The sequence below is a fragment of the Nuphar pumila genome, chromosome 1, assembly GCF_984573655.1.
Source record: "Nuphar pumila chromosome 1, dmNupPumi1.hap1.1, whole genome shotgun sequence".
Lineage (NCBI taxonomy): Eukaryota > Viridiplantae > Streptophyta > Magnoliopsida > Nymphaeales > Nymphaeaceae > Nuphar > Nuphar pumila.
This window is the reverse complement of record NC_143249.1, coordinates 178795428-178822829: the sequence shown is the minus strand read 5'-3', so window position 1 is coordinate 178822829 and position 27402 is coordinate 178795428. Positions and strand designations below refer to the sequence as shown.

General features: G+C 43.2%; 1 protein-coding gene across 1 annotated transcript; it reads right to left on the bottom strand.

Moving 5' to 3' along the window:
• Nucleotides 1–4030: 4030 nt before the first annotated feature.
• On the bottom strand, nt 4031–24864 carry LOC149851458 (uncharacterized). The gene is made up of 10 exons (XM_090000776.1): nt 24603–24864; nt 24420–24491; nt 7584–7663; nt 6825–6924; nt 6594–6647; nt 6270–6347; nt 5081–5178; nt 4939–4996; nt 4527–4648; nt 4031–4414 (listed from the first exon to the last, which is right to left on the bottom strand). The coding sequence occupies exons 1-10, from the start codon at nt 24798–24800 to the stop codon at nt 4261–4263; spliced, it is 1014 nt and encodes a 337-aa protein (XP_089856902.1). The 5' UTR covers nt 24801–24864; the 3' UTR covers nt 4031–4260.
• Nucleotides 24865–27402: the final 2538 nt, after the last annotated feature.

The following is a 27402-nucleotide window of genomic DNA, read 5'->3' as shown; positions in this document are numbered from 1 at the left end:
TTGGCCTTCTTCATCTCAGCCATTGGAGTAGAGGGTCCCAATCCTTTCCCAAAGATGGTAATTTGGGGTCTAGGGTCATCACCGAGGGCCAAAAAGTTTCTGTGACTACTATCAATCAATCAAGTAACCACACAAAGCCACCTGAAAAATAGATGTTTTCAGCTCGCTAGCATGTGTCCTGTGCAATGCTGCAGAAGAATCATCCGAACATCTATTTGGTCATTGTTTGGCATTTGGTAGCCTCCTACAAATGACCTGGCCACATCTACAATGGATGCCCCCAAAGGATAATTGTATAAGAAGCCTCATCTTCGGACCTCCTTGTATCCATTGAAAGCGACGGTGGACGGTATGAAGATGGTGGATCACCTCTGTGTGGTGGTACCTTTGGAAGGAACGCAACTCAAGGATCTTTAGAGATACGTCATCTACATTGTTGGCATTTCATTTCAAAGCCATGAATGACATTCGGGCCTTTGCTTCTATCAAGTGTCCTAACAACGACCTTGCTTGGATCAACAATGCCATCTCTAGGTCAACAAGATTAACCAGGTCGAACGAATGAATCTATGCTTCTCTTTGATACATTTTGATGTATGGTTGACGTCTCATCAACCTCATTCCACTCAATGTGGTAAGCGGTGGAGAAACAGGAAGGGGATGTCGACCTCAACTAGCAGATGATGGTGGTTCCTGGCGAACAAAAGGAAACGGCTGGTCCCGGCGTGGGTGTCGTCGTGACAAAGAAGCAACAAGAGAGAGTGGGGAAAACAGGCGGAAGTGGGTGGACCGACGATAGCTGGGGGTGGCCGGTCTCCGGCGGAACGTGGCCAGCGTCGGCAGGGAGTGGCAAGAAGAAACAGAAGGGAAGGAGAGGGTTCTGTTGGAGAAAAAGGGGAAAAGAAGAATGATAAGAGAGATGGGGCGTGAAGGTGAGCGTGTTTCGGCTGAGTGAAATTAGGGGAAAGGAGATGGGTTAAAGGGGTTTTCTCTCCCTTGCACGAGCAAACCAAACCGGGTCTCGAATCGGGTCTGGTTTGGTCCCAATCCAAACGACATATAAAAAAAATAAAATTAAAAACCTAAACCTAGTTAACTAATGAAAAATTATTTTTAAAATAACCTTTGTTTTAAAACAATCCATGATAAAAAATACAATATAATATTTATTTTATTGCATAAAATTCTTAAAATTTTATATTCGGATCGATCTATTTGGGTTCAACCCGTATAAAATTGGAGTTCATAATAAAATCTCTATTTTTTTTCAAAATAGTGTCTTATATTTTATTGGTATTAATTAATCATACTAATTTTAAATAGTCCATGGTTTTGGTACTTTCTAAAATCATAATTTATTGAGTAGGATATTTACCGAAGTTTGTTTTATGAGTGTTAAGCTGAAGGCCCAGGATTGAATCCCTCTCCTACATGGGGTGGCTGTTGTTCTGGTAAGGATCTGCCTAACCCCAGCTTGCTTATAAAAAAAATAAAAAAAGTTGGTTCGTTCTGAGGAAGATAGCTTTTGAACCCACAAGGGAGATTAAGATAAAGATGGTTTGGTGGTTAGGTTGTGAGGCTGCAAACAGATCATATATGGTAGGGTATCCGATCCGAGTCAGATGTTTTTTCAGATATGGATCCTTCAACTAAAATCTGAATGTGAATTCAGATAGGTTCAATCGGATCACTTTCAGATTTGGGTCGGATTCCGGTAAGCATTTTAAGTCAAATATGGAGATGATTCGAATCAAATTTGACCCGAATGCATTTTTACATGTAAATAGCTTATTTTGTTCTATTTTTTCTGGATCAAGATTACCACCTGTATTTCAAATTTGGATTCAATCTAACCTCCTCGGATCTGATTTGGATTCAGATCTACTGTTTGAATATTAGATTCGGATTCGGATCTGAAAGGATCCATCCTGAATCCAACCTGTTTGTACCCTTAGTTGTGCTATCATAGTCTTGTTTTAGAAACATGATTACCCAATTTCTTTAGTCACATTATCCAATTTGTTTAAAATGCTGTCATTTACTGATTTGTTTAATGAAAAATAGCAAAAGGTCGGCATAAAACGTGTTGTTTATAAAAAAAAAGAAAGTGTCATTTTACACCTCAAGTGGGTATTTGAAATAAAGTAGGCAGTTAAATGTAATAACCCAAAATTTTCACGCCTTTTAAGTAATAACTTAAGGGGCTTTTCTGTTAATCACATTTTTATCACAAAAAAACCACCTCATTCACTCGTGAGCTCATTAGTGTAAAAACCCTAGGTCTCCCTTGGCCAGTAGGGAGTACACCCAGCTTTGGCCTCGCCAGGTGTCAACGGGTGAGGTTTGGTTAAGACCCAGGTGAAACCAGGACCAGATTTTTGAGTATGGTATTGGGTCCAGACCCGGGTCTACTACAAGAGAAACCATACCTGGACCCGATAAGAATTACATGAACCATACCTGGTAAAATAATATTTTTTATCATTTTTACATTAAAAATTTATGGGTCTTAATCAGAACTCAGGTCGGGCCCGGGTTTGGTATAAAATTTCACAAATTTTACCTGGGTCCATGTATTAATCGGACCTTCGGGTCCGGACCTGAGTCTTAATCGGGTCTTCTTATTTGTCACCATACCTGGACCCTATAGTGTTTGGTCCAGGTTGGGTCCGATAAACCCGACCGGTTGACACCCCTACTCGCGGTAAGAGACGTGTATATGTTGGTTCTAACTTCTGATGTCCCTTCAGCTTAGTGATATTCACAGGACCGAGATACCAGATGAGGTTGTGGGCTCTATTGTGTTTGTCTATACTGGTGTAGCACTTCTTGGGATTTAGAACGAAGGCCTCTCAACTAATATGGAGGAACACAGACCATATAAAATGATGCAGTATCAGCAAATGAATCATGCTGCCAGTCGGATACATTTGACCATCAAAAGCCAACTTTTATCTACCATATTTAAGAGTGATGATTGATGGAAAGGGTCAGTGGGTTTTGCATCAGTATAGCATGAATAACATAGGGAATCCTTTTCTCAAGCTCAGATATTATGAATAAAGTTTCTGCCAACGTCACAAATCTCATTATTTGAGAATACAGGTGATGAAAATCTCATGATATTTTGAAAATTTTGGTCCTTATGGGTCAAATTCTTAAAAAATATTAGCATACATATAAATATACAATTCTGTGTATAAACAAAAATGACCCTACTGTCATTGCAAAATGGTGCACTTCCTGAAATGCTTATTAATTTGAGGAAATTGCCTGCATGTCAAAAATTCTGATTCTCAAAATTGTTAGACATTTTGCTCTTTAGCAAATATAGTATGACCTTTGCAAATCATATTTGTGAATGTCCCCAAAATGTGCAAACCTCCTTTACTAAAAAAAAAAATTAATGTTTAAGGACATTAACAAATCACGTTTGCCAATGTCCCTAAAATGTGTGACCCTCCTTTACTAAAAAAAATCATGTTTGATGACGTTCGCAAATGTGTGAGGACATTCACATGCATGATTTGCGAACATCCTCAAGTTTCACACATTTTGAGGACATTCACAAATATGATTTGCAAAGGTCGTACGTGAGTATTTAGTTAAGTAAATACAGTACGACCTTTGCAAATTTCTTGGTAAATCTGACTATTCCTGTGTGTATCATCATGCTGGATGCCTATGTCAGTTGCCATCTGTTTCCTATGTGCAATAAAAATGTAATGTTCTCAAAATAGGAAATATTGGGAAAATATCATGCTCTTTTCAGTATTACCTCGGCCTTTGAAAAACACTACTGTTGTGGCAAAACTTTATTATCAGCAACATTGGTAACAGAAGAACATAAACTGTTTCATCAAGGAGCGGCATCTAACAGATGATATGTATATCTATCCCACTCCTTCAATGATGCTCTCCAACTTGGTGATATGGTGGTTTAACCATCAAAATGGAAACATAACATTATTGAGGCGTAATAAAGAGGAAAACAACAGTACATTGAATGAAAAAAGATAGTTCATCATGATTTGGAATAGCATCATCAATCATAGGAAAAGGAAACAAATGAAAAAGATGCAACACTCTGCCCTGTTCATGATGGCTTATGAATAAAGTCTTCAGAGTGTATATATATAAGCAACATACAGAGTTGAAGAAAGGCACTGGACAAAAAGCATAAACCTCTTCAAAGCACAAGCATTACAGACCACTGCTCAACATGATAAAGATTTGCTAAGATCCATCCCTTTCTGGTTATCAACCTTGCCAAGCATTCTTAAAGAGAGTCAGTGCCGTTTTCCCCATTATCCATTCCAAATCTGTTGATGTTAAGGATAAAAGTTTTGAAATGTGCAGCGCTGATCCTTTTGCTTCCTTGTAACCACACTCAGGAATGACGTAAGGGAAATCACTGCAGTAACACAATTAATGGAAGATCACCATTCTATCGGAATGCCACATACTACATTAATCTACACCAGTCCAGGTGAAGTCAAAGAGTTCCAGAGCCAAAAGCCACTTACGTGCCCCACATTATGCGGTTGATGCCATAGCTGGAGATGACTTGGGAGAGAAGAGGACTTGTATCCTCATAAGGAAAAGGCTTCCTTGATATGCGAAACAATGCACTGAACTTCACATAAACCTGTCCACATCAATGTTAAAGTTCAAAAACATTGACGAAGCATTCAGCTGTTTTAGAAAAATGTGGTAATTTACTTTCTAGAGCAGGGCTTTGACCTGTAGAATGCAGGAATTAATGATACCCAGAATGAACAAGCAAGGAATACTAATAAAAGAACAGAATTCCAGTGATTTTGATCATAAATTCTGCCCCGTTTTTTCTCTTTAAATGAGAAATAATTCCTATGGTATTATCTTAGGCAATTCATGTTGAATATTGGGAAATCTATAATTGAACAAATCAAGCAGTACCTGGGGAAATCGAGATAGGTTCAGAAGGCCAGCAAAAGTGTCTCTTTCAACATCATTTCTGTTCAGCTGATAACCATCAGGACTGCAAGGATTGACTTCTTCAGGTATAAAAGGAATTATCATGATACACTTAAAAGCTTACGTTGGTGGCTTGCAGAATGCCAGATGATCAAGTATAACTGATGTGTAAGGGAATTCAGAGCACAGTTCCTCAATTTCTGAAAGATGAAGATGGAGTCCCTGAAAGAGTTTTGATCTTCTGAGAAATGCCCAAATGCCAGATCAAAGAAATTTTAAATTTTAAATACTGGTAAGATTACCATTTCAATTTGTTTTGGTGAAAAAAATAAATATGCATTGGTATAAAGAAAGAAAGCTTCAAACCAAAATATGAAACAAATCAGTACAATGCACGAATCTTGGCCATTTTCATAATAGCACAATATACTGATCATTTAAAGGTTGGATGGTGGCAACAAAGGCACAGCTGGCAATTTCTTCACAAGCACAGATGTGCACATACACTTATGAATTCTATTATATTTATATACAGAATATTTTGTAGCCATCATGGATGCAATCATCATTATTACCATCAAGCCTTTCCCCATCTACATTGGGTTGACTTCATGGGCTCTGCTACTGCTATCTAGAATTACAGTTGAGAATTCAAAAGTAATAATAGCCACACCTCCCTTAGTACTGCTGCTCTTTCTTTTCCAGTTCCTTAGCCTAAGTCAGATCACCCTTACTGTAAGTGTTCTTTCAATTCTTACCAAAAGCAATTACATGTTTAAAAAATATACCCATTAAAAATTATTTATGCCATATACATAAAGGTACTTTCTTGTTTCTCCTACACCATAACAGTTTCAGCAACTACAACAAAAAGATAAAAATAGCAACATTCAACTCAGACTTGTACTTTCTCTAATTATAACCCGTTGTTCATATATTCGACATTTCAGCATCTTTATGAACAAATCTCTCTCTCTCTCTCTCTCTCTTTACTTATTTTTCTGCTATTCTTGGGCATTCCTTTGTGTTCTACAGCTTGTCTTCTCCATGCAAACCATGATTATGCATTCACCACATGCTCCCTTCTTGATAGCCTTATTCATCAGTATCATACATTAATGACTAAAGAAAACTATTCATCTCCATCTCATACTTTTCAAAGGATCAAAAGATTTATCAAGAATTGATTTCAATCAGCATACCAAATATAAATTTGTTGTTCAATAGTAAAAGAATTGAGAAGTTTTAAATTTGATTGCCAAGGTTAAGAGAAAAGTCATAAAAAGATTAAATAGAAGAGTCACAGGCTCTACCTTGAAGCACATAATACCCACAGGCACACCAAGTTCACCAGCTTTACGGAACAGTGACCTTCCGATTTTGTTTGTCATCTGCCAAGCCAGAAATACTTTCGTCACAAACTATTGGCCACTCAGCCACTAAATTCTACTATGAATTTCAAGCATTTAGGATTATCAGCTGAAAACATTTCAGGCTTTAGATTGTCTTATTTCTGTTTGTTAATCAATGGCCACGGTGTAAGTGTGTAACTAACTATTATAATTAGATAATTATCACATTGCAAGTGTAATATCTAAAACAAAACATTGGCGAAATCCAAAAGGAACAGTTGATACCTTTTGACCAGAAGGCCATAAATATGGGTTGAAGCGAACAGCTCGATAACCCTCCTAAGGAGGAAAAGGAAGAGTTCCCTAGTTATTCTTGAAAGTCTTTGCCACTTCAAATCACATAATAAAGTATACACTAAAGTGCATATCACACAAACACAAACACAAACACAAACACAAACACAAACACAAACACAAACACATCACACATGCACACACATATATGTCAAGTGTTACCTCCACAACAAGATGCTCAAGTTGCTGAAGTCCAATTCCATCATCAGCAGGGTTTGCAAGGCAGCAACCGATGAATTTGGCAGGATATTTCCTCAATGCACTGTTTAAGGTTAGCACATAACTGTAGCAGTTGATTTAAGAAAAGACTTGCATGTTTGCATTACTCCATGAGAATGCCTTGGAGAGGAACACAAAAGTATGGACTCATAAAGTCAGACCATGTAGATACGATAAGGATTGACCATGAGGATGCTATTCTTATGAACATATGTGCAAATCTTCAACTGCATATACACCAAGTGAACTAGGTCACATACCAAGGGGGCAACTGATTGGTAAATATTCTTTATACTTCTATATTAATCCGTTGACATAATTTAGGTAGAAACAAATGCAAGATATATTACTCATAAAGACAAACAATCAAGATGGGACAACACCTGCTAATAACGCCATTACTCTTATTGAACCAGATGGAAAATCTTCAGATTCAGATATTAAATGAATTACATCAAGGAAATGAATCAACTAACTTCAATTTGATGATATCATGAATCATGCACTACTAATGAGTTGCGGATACGAAATCTTTAAGAAACAACAATCGCTTACATTGAGCGCTAGGCAAGAGTCTCTTGTGCCACTCCAAAAAATGTGTTTTCATACTTGAAATAACTAATATGTCAAGTTTAATCATAATCAGATATCTTTAAAGACCAGAGATGGAACTGAAAAGTGCGAGGATCTTTTATCACAAACCTTGTCACCAGAGAATGATCAAACATGTGATTTATAGGTTGTACGATAAGAGCCCCGTCAACACCAGCATCTTCCATACACTGCATAAAGGAAGAAGAGGGCCATGTCAATACTAAAATTGCAAATCCACTTCTAGAGGGTTCACTTCTGCATAAAGGAAGAAGAGGGTCCAGTTTGAATAGTTGATGCAGATTGAAGAACACCTAGAAGAAGAATGAGAGAGAGATTTGATAGCTTGCTCTATGATATAATCAACTACACTACAACTCATAATCCTTGGGCATTTATCATTTACACATCCTGGTGTTGCCATCATGCCCCACTACCCAATAACCACCTCTAATAACTGCACATTTCAGGGCCTACTCACATTGTTCTGGACTACCATATTTTCACCTTTTCGTTCCTGATTATATACCTCTTTGGTACTCTTCAGTGTTCGTATATGGCCTTTTGACTTAAGTACCTCGTGTATTGGGGCCCACTCTCCCCCTCTTTATGTACTTAAATTACAAGTTGCTATAAAGAAGTTTTATGCATCCTTGCAAGTTGCTCTCTCTGTGCTTGTGCATGCGCGTAATCTTGCTTTCGCTCCTGTGCGTGTGTTATGAGTTCGCTTGTGAACTTAAAAGACCTGCTTTCGGTGTTTGTGATTACCCGAAGCTACGTAGCGGGGGATTTCGCTTCTAAGCCTATGACAAGTTGGTACCAAAGCCTTGTCGACGTTGGGATTGACAATGATGCCGAAGAAAAATATCATGACTCCTTCAAGTAGTATGATTCCTCCTGAAGAAAAGTTCATGACCGATGATCGTGTGTTAGCTATTGTGCGTAATGTCGTCGAGCTGACGAAGACAATGATCAATATAGAGAAGTTGGTTAATGAGACTTGTACTGCTTTTACGGGTCTTAACCTGGAAATCAATACTGCAGTAGAGGGGGTGGGAGACTCTGTGGAAAGTCTTGCCACTATATTTGAGGATTCGGTGGATGACCTTGCTACCAAGTTTGATGATCTGCTAGGATGGTTCAACACCATGGCTCAGAAATGGATGTTGTCCGACGAAAGAATGATTAGTTGGAGCGATAGTTGAGGACTGCCCCAGTTGGTGGAGTTGCGGTGCATGTGGATAGGCCGCGTATCAAGCTACCTGAGCCTACAAAGTACATGGGCAATCAGAACTCGAGAGACCTCGAGAACTTTATTTACCAGTTGGAGCAGTATCTTGATGCTGCTAGGGTGGAGGAAGACAAAGATAGGTTGCGCATTGCAACGATACACTTTGCAGATGAAGTGACTCTTTGGTGGAGATGCCGTTTAGGCGATGTTGGGCATGGCCTTGTTGTGATATACTCATGGGAGGACCTTAAGAGAGAGCTACGCGACTTCTTTTTGCCCAAAAATGAAGAAAGATTGGTCTGCAATAGGTTGCTGGCATTGAAACAGACAGGGTCCGTCCATGATTATGTCAAGGCGTCCACCTCGGTGATGTTGGACATCGAGGACATGGGCCATGCATCTCGGTTGTTCTACTGCAGTCATGGATTGGAGGGGTGGGCAATCACAGAACTCATTCGGCATGATCCTCCAACTCTCGCTACGACGCTTGCTGTTACGGAAAAGCTGCTGAGCTCGATAGGCAAAACACAACATTTCAAGGTAGACAACATGGAAATGACCGTAACAATAATAATCGAAAGAATGATAATGGGTAGAATGCTGGCCATACGAACCAGTATAATTAGAGCCGACATAATGGCCAGAATAATAATAACAATAATCAGAACATGAATAACTTTCAGGAGGCAACTATCGTCGTCGTGATTGTCGTATCTACCATGGTGATCACTAGGTTGATACATGTCCCAACAGGAATCAGGGTCAAGGAAATGGAATGCAGTTTAGGGTGAGGAAGTTCATCAAACTGCAGAAGCGCCAACTCTTGGGGCAATGCAGATGATGAATGCAGTGAAGGTGATAGCTACCGCAAAATCACCTGTATGCAAAAAACTGATGTACTTGAAACTTCTGTTCAACAAAAGACTCACCAAGGCATTGGTAGACACAGGTGCTACGCACAACTTCATCTCTCATAAAGAAGCAGAACATTTGGGGTTACAGTAGGAAAAGAAAGAGAGCCGCATGAAAGCGGTTAACTCCGAAGCAAGAGTCATTTATGGTGTTATCCGTAATGCACTTGTGCAAATTCATAACTGGTCAAGAAGGACCATACTTTCAGTCGCACCGATAGATGATTTCAAAGTCATCATTGAGATGTAATTTTTGAGAACAAGGCAGTGCCTGTCACGGGTTGGGAAGCGAAGGCCCCCGTGACGTAGCTGCGGGCAATCACACACACCGAAAGCAGGCCTTTTAAGCGCACAAGCAACGCACAACACACGCGCACGAGCGGAAGCAAGAGTACGCGTATGCACAAGCACAAAGAGAGAGAGGGATGCAAAAAGCTTCTTTATAGATACTTGAAAGCAAAGTACATCAAGAGGGGAAGAGAGGGTCCGAATACACGGGGTTCTTAGGCCGTAAGGCCTTGTGGGGCACTCTAGAGTGCCAAAGAGGTGTATACATTAGAGCAAAAGGTGAAAAACATGGCGGTCCGAAACACGCTCCCCCGCCTAAGTTGGCGCCGTCCTCGACGCCAATTGTTCATGGTAGCCTTCTACAAGCTGTCGATGCTGAAACATGTTGCTGGCTTTCTCCCAGGTGGCTTCACATTCTGGCAATCCTTTCCACTGCACTAAGTACTTTTTAACTTCCCCTAGATAGTTGTTGGAATGGTTGAGGATGATATCTGGATCTCTGCCTGGTACACTAACTGTTGAAGGGGCTCGCTGCGGGATCGGAGCACGTTGAGGCATGCTCCGTTGAGGATCTCCTTCATCTTCGTGGAATGGCTTCAGGTTGCATATATGGAATACCGGGTGCACTTGAAAGTTTGCTGGCAAGTCCAGCCGGTACGCCAAGTTTCCCACACGTTTGATGATGGTGAAGGGACCATCATACTTGCGAATAAGGCCTCGGTGGTGGCCTCGAAAGATAGTTGTGCGGTCAGGAAAGAGCTTTGCCAACACTTTGTCTCTAACTCAAAATTCTGTTGGGCGACGCTTCTCATCTGCCCATTTCTTCATGCGCTTGGTTGCCTTGTTTAGATATGCCTTCGCCAACTCTGTCTGATCTTGCCAGTTCCTGACAAACTAGTATGCATAAGGTGCTTTACCACGTCCTCGCGCAGCAAGGGAGTGCGGAGTATGCGGCTGTTGTCCAGTTGCGACTTCAAATGGACTATGGCCGAAAGACTCACTCTTTTGAAGGTTGTAGCAGAATTGAGCCGCATCAAGTAAATCAACCCAATCCCTTTGGTTGGCACTGACAAAGTGCCGCAGGTATTCCTCCAGCATGCCATTTATTCTCTCTGTCTGTCCGTCGGTTTGGGGGTGGAAACTTGTGCTGAAATGCAAGTTCGTCCCCATTAAGCGAAACACTTCTCGCCAAAACTTGCCAGTGAAGCGTGCATCACGATCACTGACGATGCTCTCTGGAATTCCCCAATGCTTAATTACGTTCCGCACGAATAACTTTGCAGTATCCGCGGCTGAGCAGGTGACAGGGGCAGGCACGAAGATAGCATACTTCGAGAACCTATCCACAACCACATAAATCGAACTGCAACCTTGTGCTTTCGGCAAGCTTACAATGAAGTCCATGGTTATGCACTCCCACGGGCGACTAGGCACAGGAAGGGGCTCCAGTAGTCCACCGGGTCTCTGATTGATGGGCTTGTCTTGTTGGCAAATCAAGCAAGTTCGCACATAGGCATCTACGTCATCGCGCATCTGCGGCCAGTAGAATGCACATTCCAACAATGCCAAGGTCATCTGTTGTCCTGGGTGACCCGCCCAAGTAGTATCATGGCACTTGTGCATCAAGCGTCTCCTCAAGGTATCCTGTCGCGGAATATATAGACGATCGCCCGCGGTGCGGAACAAACCATCCTCTAGCCAGAATCTCCGCGTCTTTCCTTCCTTCACCAATGTGATCAATTGTTGAGCTATTGGGTCACTTTTCGAAGCTTCACGCACTTGTTCAAGAAGATCGCTCGTTGGTTGGCTCACACTGTCATCCCAGGTGAGCAAAGCTGCAAGTTCCGCCTTTCGACTCAAGGCGTCAGCCACAACATTGGTCCTGCCTAGTTTATACTCAAGGACCATATCGAATTCTGCCAAGAAATCCTGCCAACGTGCTTGTCTTGGACTCAGCTTCCTCTGAGTTTGGAAGTAGCTTGTCACAACATTGTCAGTGCGCCCAAGAGATAGTGTCTCCATGTGCGGAGACAATGCACGATCGCCAACATCTCGCGCTCGTGCACCGTGTATCGACGTTCAGCGTCGTTCAACTTCCTGCTTTCAAATGCGATGGGATGTCCTTGTTGGAGCAACACTCCACCAATAGCAAAGTCAGACGCATCGGTCTGCACTTCAAAGGGTTGCCGACAGTCAGGCAACTTCAGCACTGGCTCCTCTATCAAGGCATGTTTTAACCCATCAAAAGCCTTCTGGCATGCATCAGACCATAGCCATGGTCTGTCTTTCTTCAACAGATCTGTGAGCGCAGCCGCAATCTGCGAGTATCCCTTGATGAAGCGTCGGTAATAATTTGCAAGCCCCAAGAAAGAGCGCAACTCGGGAACCTTAGAGGGCGACTCCCATGCTTTAATAACTTCAATCTTCTTGTGGTCCATTTTGAGAGTGCCGCCTCCCACAATATGCCCCAGAAAATGGACTTCCTTCTGGCCGAATAGGCACTTCTCTCGCTTGACATACAATTCGTGGTCCTTTAAAGTCTTAAACATAATCTGAAGGTGCTGAACATGCTGCTCCATTGAGTCGCTATACACCACTATGTCATCCAAATAGACGACGACAAACTTGTCGAGGTGCGGGTAGAAGATCTTATTCATTAAGGTCGAAAAGGTAGCGGGCGCGTTCGTCAAGCCAAAGGGCATGACAAGGAATTTGAACGCCCCATATCGCGTTACACAAGTAGTCTTTGCCTCATCCCCTTCTGCAACTCTCACTTGCCAGTAGCCCGATCTCAGATCCAACTTAGAGAAGACCTTCGCCTTTCCAAGTTGATCAAACAAGTCTGCGATCAAAGGAAGCAGGTACTTGTTCTTCACCGTCATTTTGTTCAGTGCCCTATAGTCGACGCACAACCGCTTCGACCCATCGTGCTTTGCTTGAAAGAGCACGAGCGCTCCAAAAGGAGCTTTGGATGGTTGGATGATTCCTGCTTCGAGCATATCATCCAATTGTCTGTGTAATTCCTGCAGCTCAGGAATTGTCATGCGATAAGGAGCCATTGCGGGTGGCCGTGCACCCGGTATTAATTCAATCTGATGATCTACCTCGCGCCTCGGAGGTAGCTTCTTTGGCATTTCGGCGGGCATAACATCACCGAACTCCTTTAATACTGGCGCTAAGGCCTTTGGGACATCCGTGACTTTTTCTACCTCATCTGTAGCACGGATTGTGACAAGAAAAGTCTCGTCACCACTTTTCATGCCTCTCTTCAACTGGAGCGCAGACACCAAATGCTCACAAGGCTTTTCTGTCATCGCAGTAACCATGCAGGGCTGACTCTCACTCTTAAAGCTGACAACGTTGAGGTGGGGCATCCGCACTGCCTTGTTGCTTCTCAAGAATTCCATCCCGATGATGACTTTAAAATCATCCATGGGTGCAACTGATAGCGCGATCCTTCCTGACCAGTTGTGGATCCACACTGGTACATCCCGAGCAACGCCATAGATGGCTTTAGCCTCTGAATTAACTGCTTTCATGCGGCTCTCTTTTTGTTCCCACTATAATCCCAACCGTTCTGCTTCTTCACGCGAGATGAAATTGTGCGTGGCACCCGTGTCTACCAATGCCTTGGTAAGTCTTCCGTTGAGCAAAAGTTCCAAATACATCAATTCTTTGCATACCATCGGTTCCACACTGGTTGCGACCTTTACTGCATCCATCATCCGCATTGCGCCAACTGTTGGCGCTTCTGCAAGTTGATCCTCTTCCTCACCCTGAACAGCATTCGCAACTCGGGGTGCGCGGTTATCTCCATTCCCTTGAGCGCAGTTTCTATTGGGACATGTATCCTGCCAATGATCCCCATGGCAGATGCGGCAGTCACGGCGACGATAATTACCCCCTTGAACGTTATTCCAATTCTGATTATTATTTTGGCCATCTTGACGGCCGTGATTCTTCTGGTTTCCCCGACCAACATTTTGTCCTTGGTCGTTTCTTCGATTGTCCCTTCGGTTGTTGCGATCATTTCCCTACTGTCTGCCTTGAAATGCAGGGTCATTCCTATCCAGCTCGGCAAGTTTCTCTGCAACCGCAAGCGCCTCAGCTAGTGTTGCGGGGTCATGCCGGATAAGTTCTTGGTTTGCCCATCCTTGCAACCCGTTGCTAAAGTAAAACAATCGATCCTCATCGTCCATTCTCTCCACTTCCAACATTATCGAAGATAATGCCTTGACATAGTCATGTACTGACCCTGTCTGTTTCAATGTCAATAACCTTTTGCGGGCCATTTTCTCTTGATTTTTAGGTAGAAAGTAGTCTCGCATTTCCTTCTGAAGGTCTTCCCATGAGGCTATAGCAACCAATCCCCGTCGAACATCACCTAAGCGACGTCTCCACCAAAGGGTCGCTTCATCCGCAAAGTATATTGTTGCGGTGCGCAGTCTATCTGCGTCATCTTCTATCCTCGTAGCTTCTAGAAATTGGTCCATCTCGTAGATAAAATTCTTGAGATCCTTTGAGTCCCGCGTGCCTTTATACTTTGCGGGCTCAGGTAGCCTGTACCGTGGTCTCTCCACATATGTCGCAACACCGCCAACCGGGGCAGTTCTCAACTGCCGCTCTAACTGTTCATTCTTTCGTCGAACAACATCCAATTTAGCAGCCATGATGTTGAACCGACCCAACAAATCATCAAATCTGGTGGAAAAGTCCTCCACCGAGTAGTTAAGTTTAGTGGCAAGACTTTCCACCGAGTCTTTCACTCCCTCTACTGCTGTCTTGATCTCTGCATTGAGATCTCTGAAAGCAACACAAGTTTCATTAACCAACTTCTCCATTTTGGTCACTGACCCAGTCAACTCCGCCACATCGCGCGAGATGGCTGACACCCGATCATCGGCTATGAAGTCCTCTTCAGCATGAACCACACTGCTTGAAGGAGTCATGGCAATCTTCTTCGGCGCCATTGTCACTCCCAATGTCGACAAGGCTCTGGTACCAACTTGTCACGGGTTGGGAAGCGAAGGCCCCCGTGACGTAGCTTCGGGCAATCACACACACCAAAAGCAGGTCTTTTAAGCGCACAAGCAACGCACAACACACGCGCACGAGCGGAAGCAAGAGTACGCGTATGCACAAGCACAAAGAGAGAGAGGGATGCAAAAAGCTTCTTTATAGATACTTGAAAGCAAAGTACATCAAGAGGGGAAGAGAGGGTCCGAATACACGGGGTTCTTAGGCCGTAAGGCCTTGTGGGGCACTCTAGAGTGCCAAAGAGGTGTATACATTAGAGCAAAAAGGTGAAAAACATGGCGGTCCGGAACAGTGCCGATGCCTCACCTTAATATTGTCAGCTTTAAGGGTCAGAATCAGTCTTGTATGATTACCAAGCTACCTGCAGAGAAGCCTCGTGAGCGCTTGATACCCGCGCTCCAATTGAAGAGAGGCATAAAAAGTGGGGATGAGACTTTTTTCATCAAATTTGAGCAACGGATGAAGCAGGAGAAGCCACTGATGTCCTAGGGGCCCTGGTGCCTGTATTGAAAGAGTTCGGCGATATTATGCTCGTCGAACTGCCGAAGAAGCTACCTCCAAGGCATGAGGTAGATCATCAGATTGAGTTAGTGCCGGGTGCACGGCCACCTGCCATGACTGCATATTGTATGGCAATTTCTGAGCTGCGGGAATTACGCAAGCAATTGGATGACATGCACAAAACATGGATCATCCAACCATCCAAAGCTCCTTTTGGAGCGTTCGTGCTATTTCATGCAAAACATGATGGGTCACAGCGTCTGTGCGTCGATTACAGGGCATTGAATAAATTGACGGTGAAGAACAAGTATCCGCTTTCTTTGATCGCAGACTTATTTGATCAGCTTAGAAAGACTAAGGTTTTCTCTAAGTTGGACCTGAGATCAGGTTATTGGCAAGTAAGAGTTGCTGAAGGGGATGAAACAAAGACTACTTGTGTAACACGTTATGGGGTGTTCGAATTTCTTGTCATGTCATTCAGCTTGAGGAATGCACCCACAACCTTCTTAACCTTGATGAATAAGAATTTTCACCCGCACCTTGATAAGTTTGTCGTTGTTTACTTGGACGACATAGTGGTGTACAACGATTCCATGGAGGAGCATATTCAACACCTTTAGATTGTGTTTCAAACTCTGAAAGATCGCGAGTTGTACGTTAAGCGAAAAAAGTGCCTATTTGGTCAGGAGGAAGTTCACTTCCTTGGCCATATTATGGGAAAAAGCAAATTGAAAATGAACCACAAGAAGGTTGAAGCTATTCAAGCGTGGGAGCCGCCTGCAAAGGTTCCTAAATTATGTTCTTTTTTGGGACTTGTCAATTACTATCGGCGATTCATCAAAGGGTATTCTCAGATAGCCGTCCTGCTCACTGATCTGTTAAAGAAAGACAAGCTATAGTTATGGTCTGATGCATGTTAGGAAGCTTTTGAGAAGTTAAAATGCGCTCTAACAGAAGAACCTGTGTTAAGGTTGTCAGATTGTCAACAATCATTTGAAGTGCAAAACGACGTGCCTGACTTCGCGATTGGAGGGGTGTTGCTTCAAGAAGGACATCCCATTGCATTTAAGAAACACAAGCTGAATGATGTCGAGCGTCGATATACTATGCACAAGCGTGAGATGTTAGCAGTCGTGCATTGTCTTCGCAGATGGAGACACTATGTTTTGGGGTCACAATTCGTTGTGCGCACTGACAACACTGTGATGAGCTACTTTCAGACTCAGAAGAAGTTGACTCCAAGACAAGCTCGCTGACAAGATTTTCTGGTGAAATTTGATATGGTTCTTGAGTACAAGCCTGGTAGGACCAATGTCGTTGCAGATGCCTTGAGTCGGAAGGCAAAACTTGCAACACTGCTTGCTTGAGATGGTAGCGTTAGCCAACCAACAAGCGATCTTTTCGAGCAGGTTCGGGAAGCTTTGAGGAATGATCCAACGACCCAACAACTAATCGCATTGGTAAAAGAAGGAAAGATGCAGAGATTTTGGTTGGAGGACGATTTGCTCCGCTACACAGAAGATCGTCTGTATATTCTATGGTAGGATACTCTACGAAGGTGCTCAATGCACGAGTGTCATGATACAATCTGGGCGGGTCACCCAGGGCAACAAAAGACTTTGGCATTGTTGGAACGTGTGTTCTATTGGTTGCAAATGCGCGATGATGTGGACGCTTATGTGTGGACTTGCTTGATCTGCCAACAAACCAAGCCTATAAACCAGAGACCTGGAGGATTATTGGACCCTCTACCAGTGCCAAGCCGTTTATGGGAGTGCATCACTATGGACATTATCATGAGCTTGCCAAAAGCTCAAGGTCGCAGTTCAATTTATGTGGATGTAGACAGGTTTTCGAAGTATGCTATCTGTCAGAAAAGGGCCTTCACGCAGTCTTCTGCAAAAGAGAGAAAAGAAGAGACGGGAGAAGAGTCTGGAGAAAGAAAAGACGTCAATGTATATGCGTCTCTCATTCAATAATATATATTTAGTGTATAATTCTAGGGTACGAAAATACCCTTTAATAAGCCTTTTAAAATACATTATACAAAGTTTGGATCTTGACCCGATCCGATACATGAATCGGGTCGGGTTTGGGTCCAAGACCCAACGATGGCTTCTTTTCAGCCTCCCTCAAGTTGTGCATGGTCCTGGACCATGAACAACTTGTCTTTCAGAAACCAAAATTTGTCCTTTGTCAACCCTTTGGTGAAAAAATCAGCAACTTGTTCTTCAGTTCGCACAAACATGGGCTCAATCTCCTTTTCTTCAACCTTTTTCCTAATAAAGTGTTGATCTATCTCAATATGCTTTGCTCGACTATGATGGATAGGATTGAAAGACATATTGATGGCACTTTGATTGTCACACAGTAATAGTGATCGAGCAATCGATTCTCCCATTTCTGTTAGAAGATGTCTTATCCATGTAGCCTCAGCAGTGGCAGCAGCCATCGATCTGTATTCAGCCTCAGTGCTTGATCTAGCAATCGCCTTTTGTTTTCTACTGCTCCAAGATATCAGGTTCGGTCCAATGAAGCTACAATAACCAGATACTGATCGTCGTTCATCTGGATCACCCGCCCAATCTGCATTAGCATAAATGATGATATCATGCCCCCCGCCTGGATCTAATTCTCTTTTTTTATATACCAGGCCATCACCAATTGTACCTTTCAGATAACGAAGTATCCTTTTGACTGCCTCCATATGCGACGTATGAGGTTCATGCATAAATTGAGACACCTGATTAACCGAATACACTATGCATAAAAGTCAGATATTGCAGCATGCCAACTATGCTACGATACTTAGTGGGATCTCCATATATATCCCCTTCTCTAGAACTCAGTTTCTGATGAATGACACTTGGAGTTGCTAATGGCTTACAATCTGTCATGCCTGCCCTGCTGAGAATGTCCAACGTGTATTTGTGTTGAGTAAGCGTAAGTGTATCACATCTTTTATCAACTTCCACCCCAAGGAAATACCGCAGCTCTCCCAAATCTTTCATTTTGAATCTCTGATTTAGTAACTTCTTCACCTTCTCAATGTGATCTTTGCAGTTTCCTGTGATGATAATGTCATCTACATATATTAATAAAAGAGTAGTGACGCTTTGTTCACTGTGAATGAATAACGAGTGATCGAGAAAAGATCGAGAGAAGCCATGCTTTTGTATCTCTAGGGAAAAACTGTCGAACCAGGAACGAGAAGCTTGTTTTAATCCATATAGTGCCCTCTTCAACTTGCATACATACTGCTTGGCGTCTCGTTCTGCATACCCAGTGGGTTGTTCTATGTAGACTTCCTCTTTTAAGTCCTCGTGTAAAAAGACATTTTTAACATCCAACAGGCTCAATGTCCATCCATGTTCATTGGCTAGACTCAACACAATGCGAATAGTTCCCATCTTAACTACAGGACTGAAGGTTTCATCAAAGTATTGTCCTTGTTCTTGTGTGAATCCCTTGGCTACTAATCTGGCTTTGTATCTTTCAATGCTCCCATCTGGTTTATATTTTATCTTGTATACCCATTTTGACCCAACGATATTTTTGTTTGGTGGTCTAGGCACAATCTCCCATGTCCCACATTCATGTAAGGCTTCCATTTCTTCATTCATTGCTTCAACCCATCTTTTAGAACTTGCAGCTTGATAGAACATGAGAGGCCCATCCTCTTTACTTATGGATGTAAAAAATAACTGAAAATCCAATGAAATTTTTTTATAACTTACCCACCTGTCGAGCGGATGTCGCATCCGTGAGGATCTTCTGATATCCATCATCTGAGAAGCAGGATCAGGGGGATCCGAACCTGTACGAGGGATGGATGAGAGCTCTTTCTCTCGCCGGGTATATACAACGCCCTTATACCTTGTTGGCTCCAAGTCTTGAGTAACAATCTCTTCCGTTTGAACTTCACTTGTTGATTCTTCATGTATCTCCTTCCGACTGCAGTTTACTGGGCAGTCTTCTTTATCACTGGAGAAGAGTTCTGAATTTAACCATGGATGATATACCTCAATATTAGGACTGGAATGAGCAACGTGGAGGTTTAAATTAGGCGGCTGATCATCAAAATTCATTTCATCAAAAACTACATTTCTCGATATTTTGACCCTCTTAGTCAATGGATCATAGCACCTATATCCTTTGTAGTCTTCAGCATATCCCACAAACCTGCACTTTAAGGCTTTATCTTGAAACTTATGTCTCAGTGAGCTGTCAATGTGAACATAGCAAATAGATCCAAATACACGTAATTCATGATAATCAGGTTGTATGCCAAATAGAGAGAGATATGATGACTTATTTTCTAAAATGGTCATTGGTAGTCGATTTATCACATGAATTGTGGAATGAAAAGCTTCAGTCCATAATGCTACAGGAAGATTGCTCCCGTGCATCATGCTCACTTGCACTCTCAACAATATGTCGATGCTTCCTCTCAGCAATCCCATTTTGTTGAGGTGTATGTGGGCAAGACACTATTATCTTTATCCCATTATGTTGAAGAAAATTAACAAAGTCACTCGAAGAGAATTCACCTCCTCCATCACACTGGAAATTGAGAATGTTGGTAGAGAAATGATTCTGAACAAATGAATGAAATTTCCTAAACAATCCAAAAACTTCTGATTTGTGTTTCATGAAAAATATCCAAGTATAGCGAGAATAACTGTCAATGAAAATAAAATAATATTTACTGCCAAAAAGAGAAATAATTGGGGCAGGACCCCAGACATCAGAACAGATGACCTCAAAGGGCCTTGAAGCTCTCTTATTAATAGAATTGAATGACAAAACATGACTCTTACATAAATGGCAACTAGAACACTTCATATCAATGACTTCCAAACTCAAACTGGACTTAGGAATGAGATTATTCGAGACAAGTTTTTCAATAAAATGACGACCACAATGGCCGAGACGACTATGCCAAAGTCTTGGCTTATTACATTCAGAAATGGCAAACACAGACTCAGAAGAAACAAGAAGTTGATGTTGGTGAAGCTTCAAGGATGAATAGTCAGACCGAACAGAGGAAGGATCTTCTTGAAAAATGTACATGTTGCCCCATCTTTTTCCTTCAGCGAATGTCCTCCTCGTGCGAAGATCCTTAACATAGACAGAAGAGGGAGTAAATTCAACTGAAGCATTAACATCATCAACAAGTTTTGAGACAGAAACAATGTTCTTCTGAATATTAGGAGCATGAATAACATTTGGAAGATTAAGAGGAGATTTTGACATGGATATAATGGCATTTCCAATATGTGAGATAGAATGATGAGAGCCATCTCCCGTGACTATGCTATTCTTACCAACATAAGGAGTAAGAGTCAAGAGTTCACCCGCATCACCCGTGACATGGGTAGCTGCTCTGGAGTCGACGTACCAAATGCCTTTATCATTTTGCTTCATATTCAAGTCTGCCAATGTTGCCAACAACAACTCTTTTACTTCTCCATCCTTTCTAGCTTCTGCTTGTAGACCTTTTCCTTTGTTTTGAGGGTTGAACCAGTAGTTTGCCTTAATATGCCCTTTCTTATTGCATAGAAAACAGGTGGGAATAGGCCTTTGTCCTTGTACATTGGGTGTTGGAAGTATACCACGTCCTCCAAAAGTATTTCTCGCTTGGCCTCCCTTTCCTCGAAAGGAAATTCCTCGACCTCTACCATAAGTCATTCCCGTGGCGAGCACATCTTGGGTTCCTGCATGTCCATGAAGATCTTCAGAAGATCCTTTCAGAGTCATTTCATATTGCAGCAATTTCGCGCGAAGATCTTCAAACTTCGGAAGTTCTGGTAAACATAATAAAGTCGTCGTCATGACATGATATTCTGGTCCCAGCCCACTCAAGGTTTGTTGCACCTTATCCTTTTCACTGACGAGACACCCCACAATAGCCAGTTGATCCGTGATACTTTTCATTTTGTTCAGATATTCCATAATAGACATGGAGTCTTTCTTCAGCATTTGAAATTCTCGCTTGAGAAACATGATTCTCGCCTCAGATATCTGCGAATATGTTTGAACTAGCTTATCCCACAGCTCTTTGGCCGAACAGTCATCAGGAATGGCTACAAGAACCTCCCTTGAGAGAGTTGAAGTGATATATGCCACTAAGGATTGATCCCTTTTCATCCAAGTGACATATTCGGGATTCTTCAGAAGAACAATAGATTGCACCCTTTTATCGTCCGTTCTTTCTTGCGAAGTGAATTCTGGAGGAGGTGTGACAGATCCATCCAGATGACCAGAGAGATCCTGACTCTTTATAAATGGTATAAGCTGTCGCTTCCAGGTTAAAAAATTGGTATTATTCAGTTTTTCAAAGACTAATTAGCCAAGGAAATTGGAAGAAAGTCCGGACTGTGGATGATGTGAATCCATTTGAATGCTTGGGAGTGGATTTGGGCAGAAATAGGAATGAAATCAAGAGATTAAAGTTATGACTTCAGGACTGTGTATAGGAGAGGGAAAGGAAGAAAAAAATATATATAACAGAACTCGGTTCAGCTTTAGCGTGAAAACACAAAATGTATAAACTAACAACAGTAATTTAATCAGAAACAAAACAAGAAATTAAAGATGACAAGACTGAGTTTCAGATTCATGTTAGAGTGTCTTGATAGAAATAAGAGACTGTGTCGACAAATGGCTAAGATGGGAGGAATTAGGGTAACTTGTAAGAGTCAAAAGGAGTAGAGGGACCTGTTAGAGTAGAGGGACCTGTCGCCGAAGATGAGTCCTGCAAACTTCACGCTGTCGACGAGGAGAGGAGTTCACGTCCACGCTGTCACAATGGCTGAGCACTTCACACAGATAAAGCAGCCTGTCGACGAGGGCTGGAAACGAGGAATAGAAGAGGGGTTCTGGAGCAGCCTGTCGACGAGGGCTGAAAACGAGGAATAGAAGAGGGGTTCTGGAGCAGCCTATCGACGTGGGCTGGAAACGAGGAATAGAATACGAGATTTCACACCCAGAAATCTACTGCTCTGATACCATGTCAGAAAAGGGCCTTCACGCAGTCTTCTGCAAAAGAGAGAAAAAAAGAGACGGGAGAAGAGTCTGGAGAAAGAAAAGACGTCAATGTATCTGCGTCTCTCATTCAATAATATATATATTTAGTGTACAATTCTAGGGTACGAAAATACCCTTTAATAAGCCTTTTAAAATACATTATACAAAGTTTGGATCTTGACCCGATCCGATACATGAATCGGGTCGGGTTTGGGTCCAAGACCCAACGATGGCTTCTTTTCACTATCGTCGTGCCTGCCCCTGCCACCTGCTAAGCTGCCGATACCGCAAAGTTGTTTGTGCGGAATGCGATTATCGTGATGCCCGCTTCACTGGCAAATTTTGGCGAAAAATATTTCGCTTAATGGGAACAAACTTGCATTTCAGTACAAGTTTTCACCCCCAAACTGATGGGCAAACAGAGAGGATCAATGGCATGCTTGAGGAATACCTGCGATATTTTGTTAGTGTCAATCAAAGATATTGAGTTGATTTACTTGATGTTGCTCAATTCTGCTACAATTTCCAAAAGAGTGAATCATCCGACCATATTCCATTTGAAGTTGCAACAGGACAACATTTGCATACTCTACACTCTCTTACCATGCGAGGACGTAGCAAAGCGCCTTATGTATACCAGTTCGTTAGGAACTGGCAGGATTAGATAGAGTTGGCAAAGGTGTATATGAAAAAAGCGACCAAAGCACATGAAGAAATGGGCAGATGAGAAGCGTCTACCAGCAGAATTTCGTGTTGGAGATAAGGTGTTGGCGAAGCTTTTCCTCGACGGCACAACTATCTTTTGAGGCCACCACCGAGGCCTCATTCGCAAGTATGACTGCCCCTTCACCATCACCAAGCACGTTGGAAACTTGGCGTACAGGTGCCATCGAATTTTCAAGTGCATCTGGTCTATGTGTGCAATATGAAGCTATTCCACAAAGATGAAGGAGATCCTTAACGGAGCATGCCTCAACGTGTTTCCATTCTGCAGCGTATGCCGTCAACAACCAGCATCCCAGGCAGAAAACCGAAAGTCGTTCTCAATGACTCCAATAACTACCTCGACGAAGTCAAGAAGGACCTTGTGCAATGGAAATGTCTACCAGAATGTGAAGCCACTTGGGAGAAAGCGACCCATATGTTTCAGTATCGTCAACTTGTTGAGGACTACCATGAACAATTGGCGTCGAGGACAACACCAACTTAGGCAGGGGAGTATGTTTCGGACGACCATGTTTTCACCTTTTTATTCCTGATGTATATACCTCTTTGGCACTCTTCGGTGTCAATATATAGCCTTTTGGCTTAAGTACCCCATCTATTGGGCCCCTCTCCCCTGCTTTATGTACTTTGCTTACAAGTTGCTATAAAAAAGTTTTATTCATCTTTGCCTTTTTACTCTATATGCTTGTGTATACTCGTACTTTTGCTTTAGCTCCTGTGTATTTTGTGAGTTTGCTTGTGCAATTAAAAGGCCTGTTTTTGGAGTTTGTGATTACCTGAAGCTACGCCTTCGCTTCTAAAGGCCGTGACACTCGTAGTGGTTCATTGGATTCTTGTGAGACCCAATTTCCATAGTTTGGATCCATTACTTGGATCCATTTTTGGGATCCAATACTTTGATCCAACATTGTGCTCCACAAGACAGTAAGGTGTTTCCTTAATTGGGATATTGCGTTGTGCCTCAAAATGCACCATCCCAATTCTTCTGGATAATTGAGCGTATCCAAAAAAAAAAAAAACACACTAAATCCAAATTTATATTCCACTCAAGAAAAGGGGAAAAGGAAAAAGCTCACGATTGGTAGCGAGAATCTGATATTTCAGAAGGTGAGCATCGACAAAAAGTCAGAAAACCGAGCAAGAGTGCATTATATCCTCAATTCCGTCACAAAACCCACAAGAAAAACCTCAAATTGTGGACACCACTGAGATCAATGCGCTTACCTCAAGCAAGAAATCCAAACTCCCCTTCAGAGTAGCCTCATGACCGGGGCTATACGGGAACCTATCTGCTGCCTAGCACCAAAAAAGAATCAGCAACAGAAGAGAGATGTGTGTGTTAAAGTGAGGATGAAAGTAACGATGAAGAAATTGTAGGAATTGGGGAATAGTCTTTTCATACTTTACCTCTTCGGGAAAAGCCCAGATGTGCAAATGGGAGTCGATGATCTTCGATGAGGAAAGGATGGTGGGAGCCGAAACCGAAGAGGAAGAAGTCGCCATGCTCCTACCAGAGAGAAATAGCCGTTGCCTCGGAGAGCTCAACTGGTGAAAACGTCGGTGCTGCTTCCAATTTGAAATTAGAGGCTTAAGCGCGGACGCCATTTGGAAAACTGAAGAGAGATCGCTTCCTTTTCATTCCTTCTCCGATCCATGAAACGTCAAAATACCAAAGGCTCCTTCCTATTTTTTTCTGTTAATATCCTTCATTTTGCAAATTTTTTTTTTTACGACCAAGGAAAACCATCACCGAGAACCCGGTGGGCCCGCACGACCACCAAGTAGGGATGGCAGTGGACCGGGGGAAAGCGGGGCCCGGCCCCGCCTCGCCCCCTTTGGACCGGGGATGAAGGGTATGAAACGGGGATGGAGGCGGGGACGAAGGTTAAAATCCATCCCCGTCCGGGGGTGGAGGCGGGGATGGACTGGGACTGGCACGTTCCCCCGCCCCGCCCCCGCCCCGGCCCATCCCCACCCCGGCCCCGGCCCATCCCCGTCCCAGCCCCGCCCCGCCCCATCCCCGTCTCGGCCCCGCCCCATCCCCACCCCCAACCCTTTATATTTTTACTGTTTACTAACCCTAACTCTCTTCCCTAATTTCCTAACCCTGGAGCCGCCGAGCCGGGCCGTCGCCTCTTCCCCTTCCCCATCCGCATTATCATTGTAGCCGGGCCATCACCGATCACCGTTGGTCGTCGCAGGGGGAGGCCTCCACCGTTGGCCGTCGCAGGGCCGTCGCCGATCTCTGACTCGTCCTCGGCGACGCTTGGGTGCAAATGCACACCAAGAAGCTTCGGCAGTACGTCGCTAACTACGAGAGCATGGCATGGAGCGAGGTCGTGGCAGCCATGGTGGAGATGCCGGTGGTGATCGATGCCGAAAGCGCGAGGCAGGCTTTCAGGCGATTCAACTCCGCCTTCGAGGAGGCATACCGAGCGCAGACTGCGTCGATCGTGGTGGAGGACATGAAACGAGGATAAAGGCGGAAACGGGGACGGGGACGGGGCAAGGGTGGAGGACATGAAACGGGGATGAAGGCGGGGGTGGAGGATAAAATCCATCCCCGCCGCGGAGGCGGGGCGGGGGTGGAGGATAAAATTTTGAGGCGGGGCGGGGGTGGAAACCTTGTCCCCCGCCCCGCCCCGCCCCACTGCCATCCCTACCACCAAGCCCCAACCGTGATAAAGCAACGACATCCCGGATTCGATCCTAGGCCTTGTGCTTGACATAGGAGTCTGCTGACCAGATGGGTAACCATCTCGGTAGTTTCATTTTGTAAACTTTAATTTTTTTCAAAGAAACCTAGGGTTAGGCAGGGATTACCAGTAGGGATGCACACCGAACTGAGCCGGCTTGGGCTAGGCTCGGTTAAAGCTTGGCTCAGACTCGTTCGCTTTGTAAATGAGCCGAGCTTGAACCAGTGTATGAAGCTTGGACGAGTTATCGAGCCAAGCTTAACAACCTGTCGAGTTCGATTAAGCTCGGTTCGTTGCGAACCCAATATATATAATGTCTTTGCAAATAAATTTAAAAGTGCATTGTTGCTGTAATAGGTCGGACGTTGATCTTTCTTCAGAAAATCTCATCCTGTGTTTATTTTTTTCCCTGAGAATTTGAAGTATGTATATAATTTGTTGAGTGATACTAGTCAAAAGATGTTCTTAGGCTTAATGGTGGGTCACTTGGTCAATGTTAAAAATGTTGGGGGATCAAAAACCTCCTTTACAAAATTCTTTTTACCATTATCTTGTTCAAGCTAGGCTTGAGCTCGGAACTAAGCCGAATTCAACAATGCCTTACAAGCTTGGCTCTAAAGCTCAAGCTGTGCTTGGACAAAGTTATTTTGAACCTAGTTGAGTTCTTAGGCTTGGCTCAAACTCAGCTCGTGTGCATCCCTACCTACCAGTTATACAACCACCCCCATTTGAGGTTCGAACTTGCAATGTCCAACACAAGGTGACATTTTTATTTTGTAAACTTGACAATAAGATATTGTTGGCTTCATTTTAAGATATAATTCATGTGGTCTTTTTTTTTTTTAATGATGAACCCTCACCGAGAACCGGGTTACTTAAATGAGCTCACCTCTTTGCGAGGTAAAACTCTGTCTTGAGGATTCGACCACCCAACCTTACCTGCCCCATCAGTGTTAAAACAACGACAGCCCTCATGTGCCAGTGGGATTCGCCCTATTACTGCTGATATATGCTACCAACCACCCCGGTAAGCAGCATGCCTCCTCTAGTAATGGCCAAAACTGCTTCCAAGCGCTTGTCCAGGAGGACGATCTAGGTGAATTCAAGGCAGACTCAACGCACCACAAGGATGAAGAAGAAACTCCTTATGAAGCTATGGAAGAGGAGGCTGTAAGCAAGACAAGTCCAGTAATGCAGAGAAGGGTGTTTGTAGTGATAAATCAGGCAATTCGGGTGGTGCCCTCCAAGTGTTTGATGAATTGTCTCTGCAAGGGAATGAGAAGTGGGGGGGGGGGGGGGGTCATCAAATGAATATCTGTTGGCTAAAGTGAGGTTAGAGAGCAAACGATGGGTGAGAAGTTGACTGATCATACTACTTTCTACATGGGGACAGAATCGAAGAGGACTTCATCAAAAGGAGGCAAAACTACTAGCATGGATTCGGTCAAGCGAATCGGCAGGAAAATATCCATGACTGCTTCCCCACCTACCCCTGGTGATGGAGGATAAGA

Excerpts from the sequence above, each read along its gene's own strand:
- LOC149851458 (XM_090000776.1), bottom strand. The coding sequence starts at position 24,800 with ATGGCGTCCGCGCTTAAGCCTCTAATTTCAAATTGGAAGCAGCACCGA. Across the intron at positions 5,179-6,269 it reads TGGGTATTATGTGCTTCAAG|GGACTCCATCTTCATCTTTC; the intron begins GTAGAGCCTGTG and ends AAACTCTTTCAG. Across the intron at positions 4,997-5,080 it reads GCATTCTGCAAGCCACCAAC|AAATGATGTTGAAAGAGACA; the intron begins GTAAGCTTTTAA and ends TCAGCTGAACAG.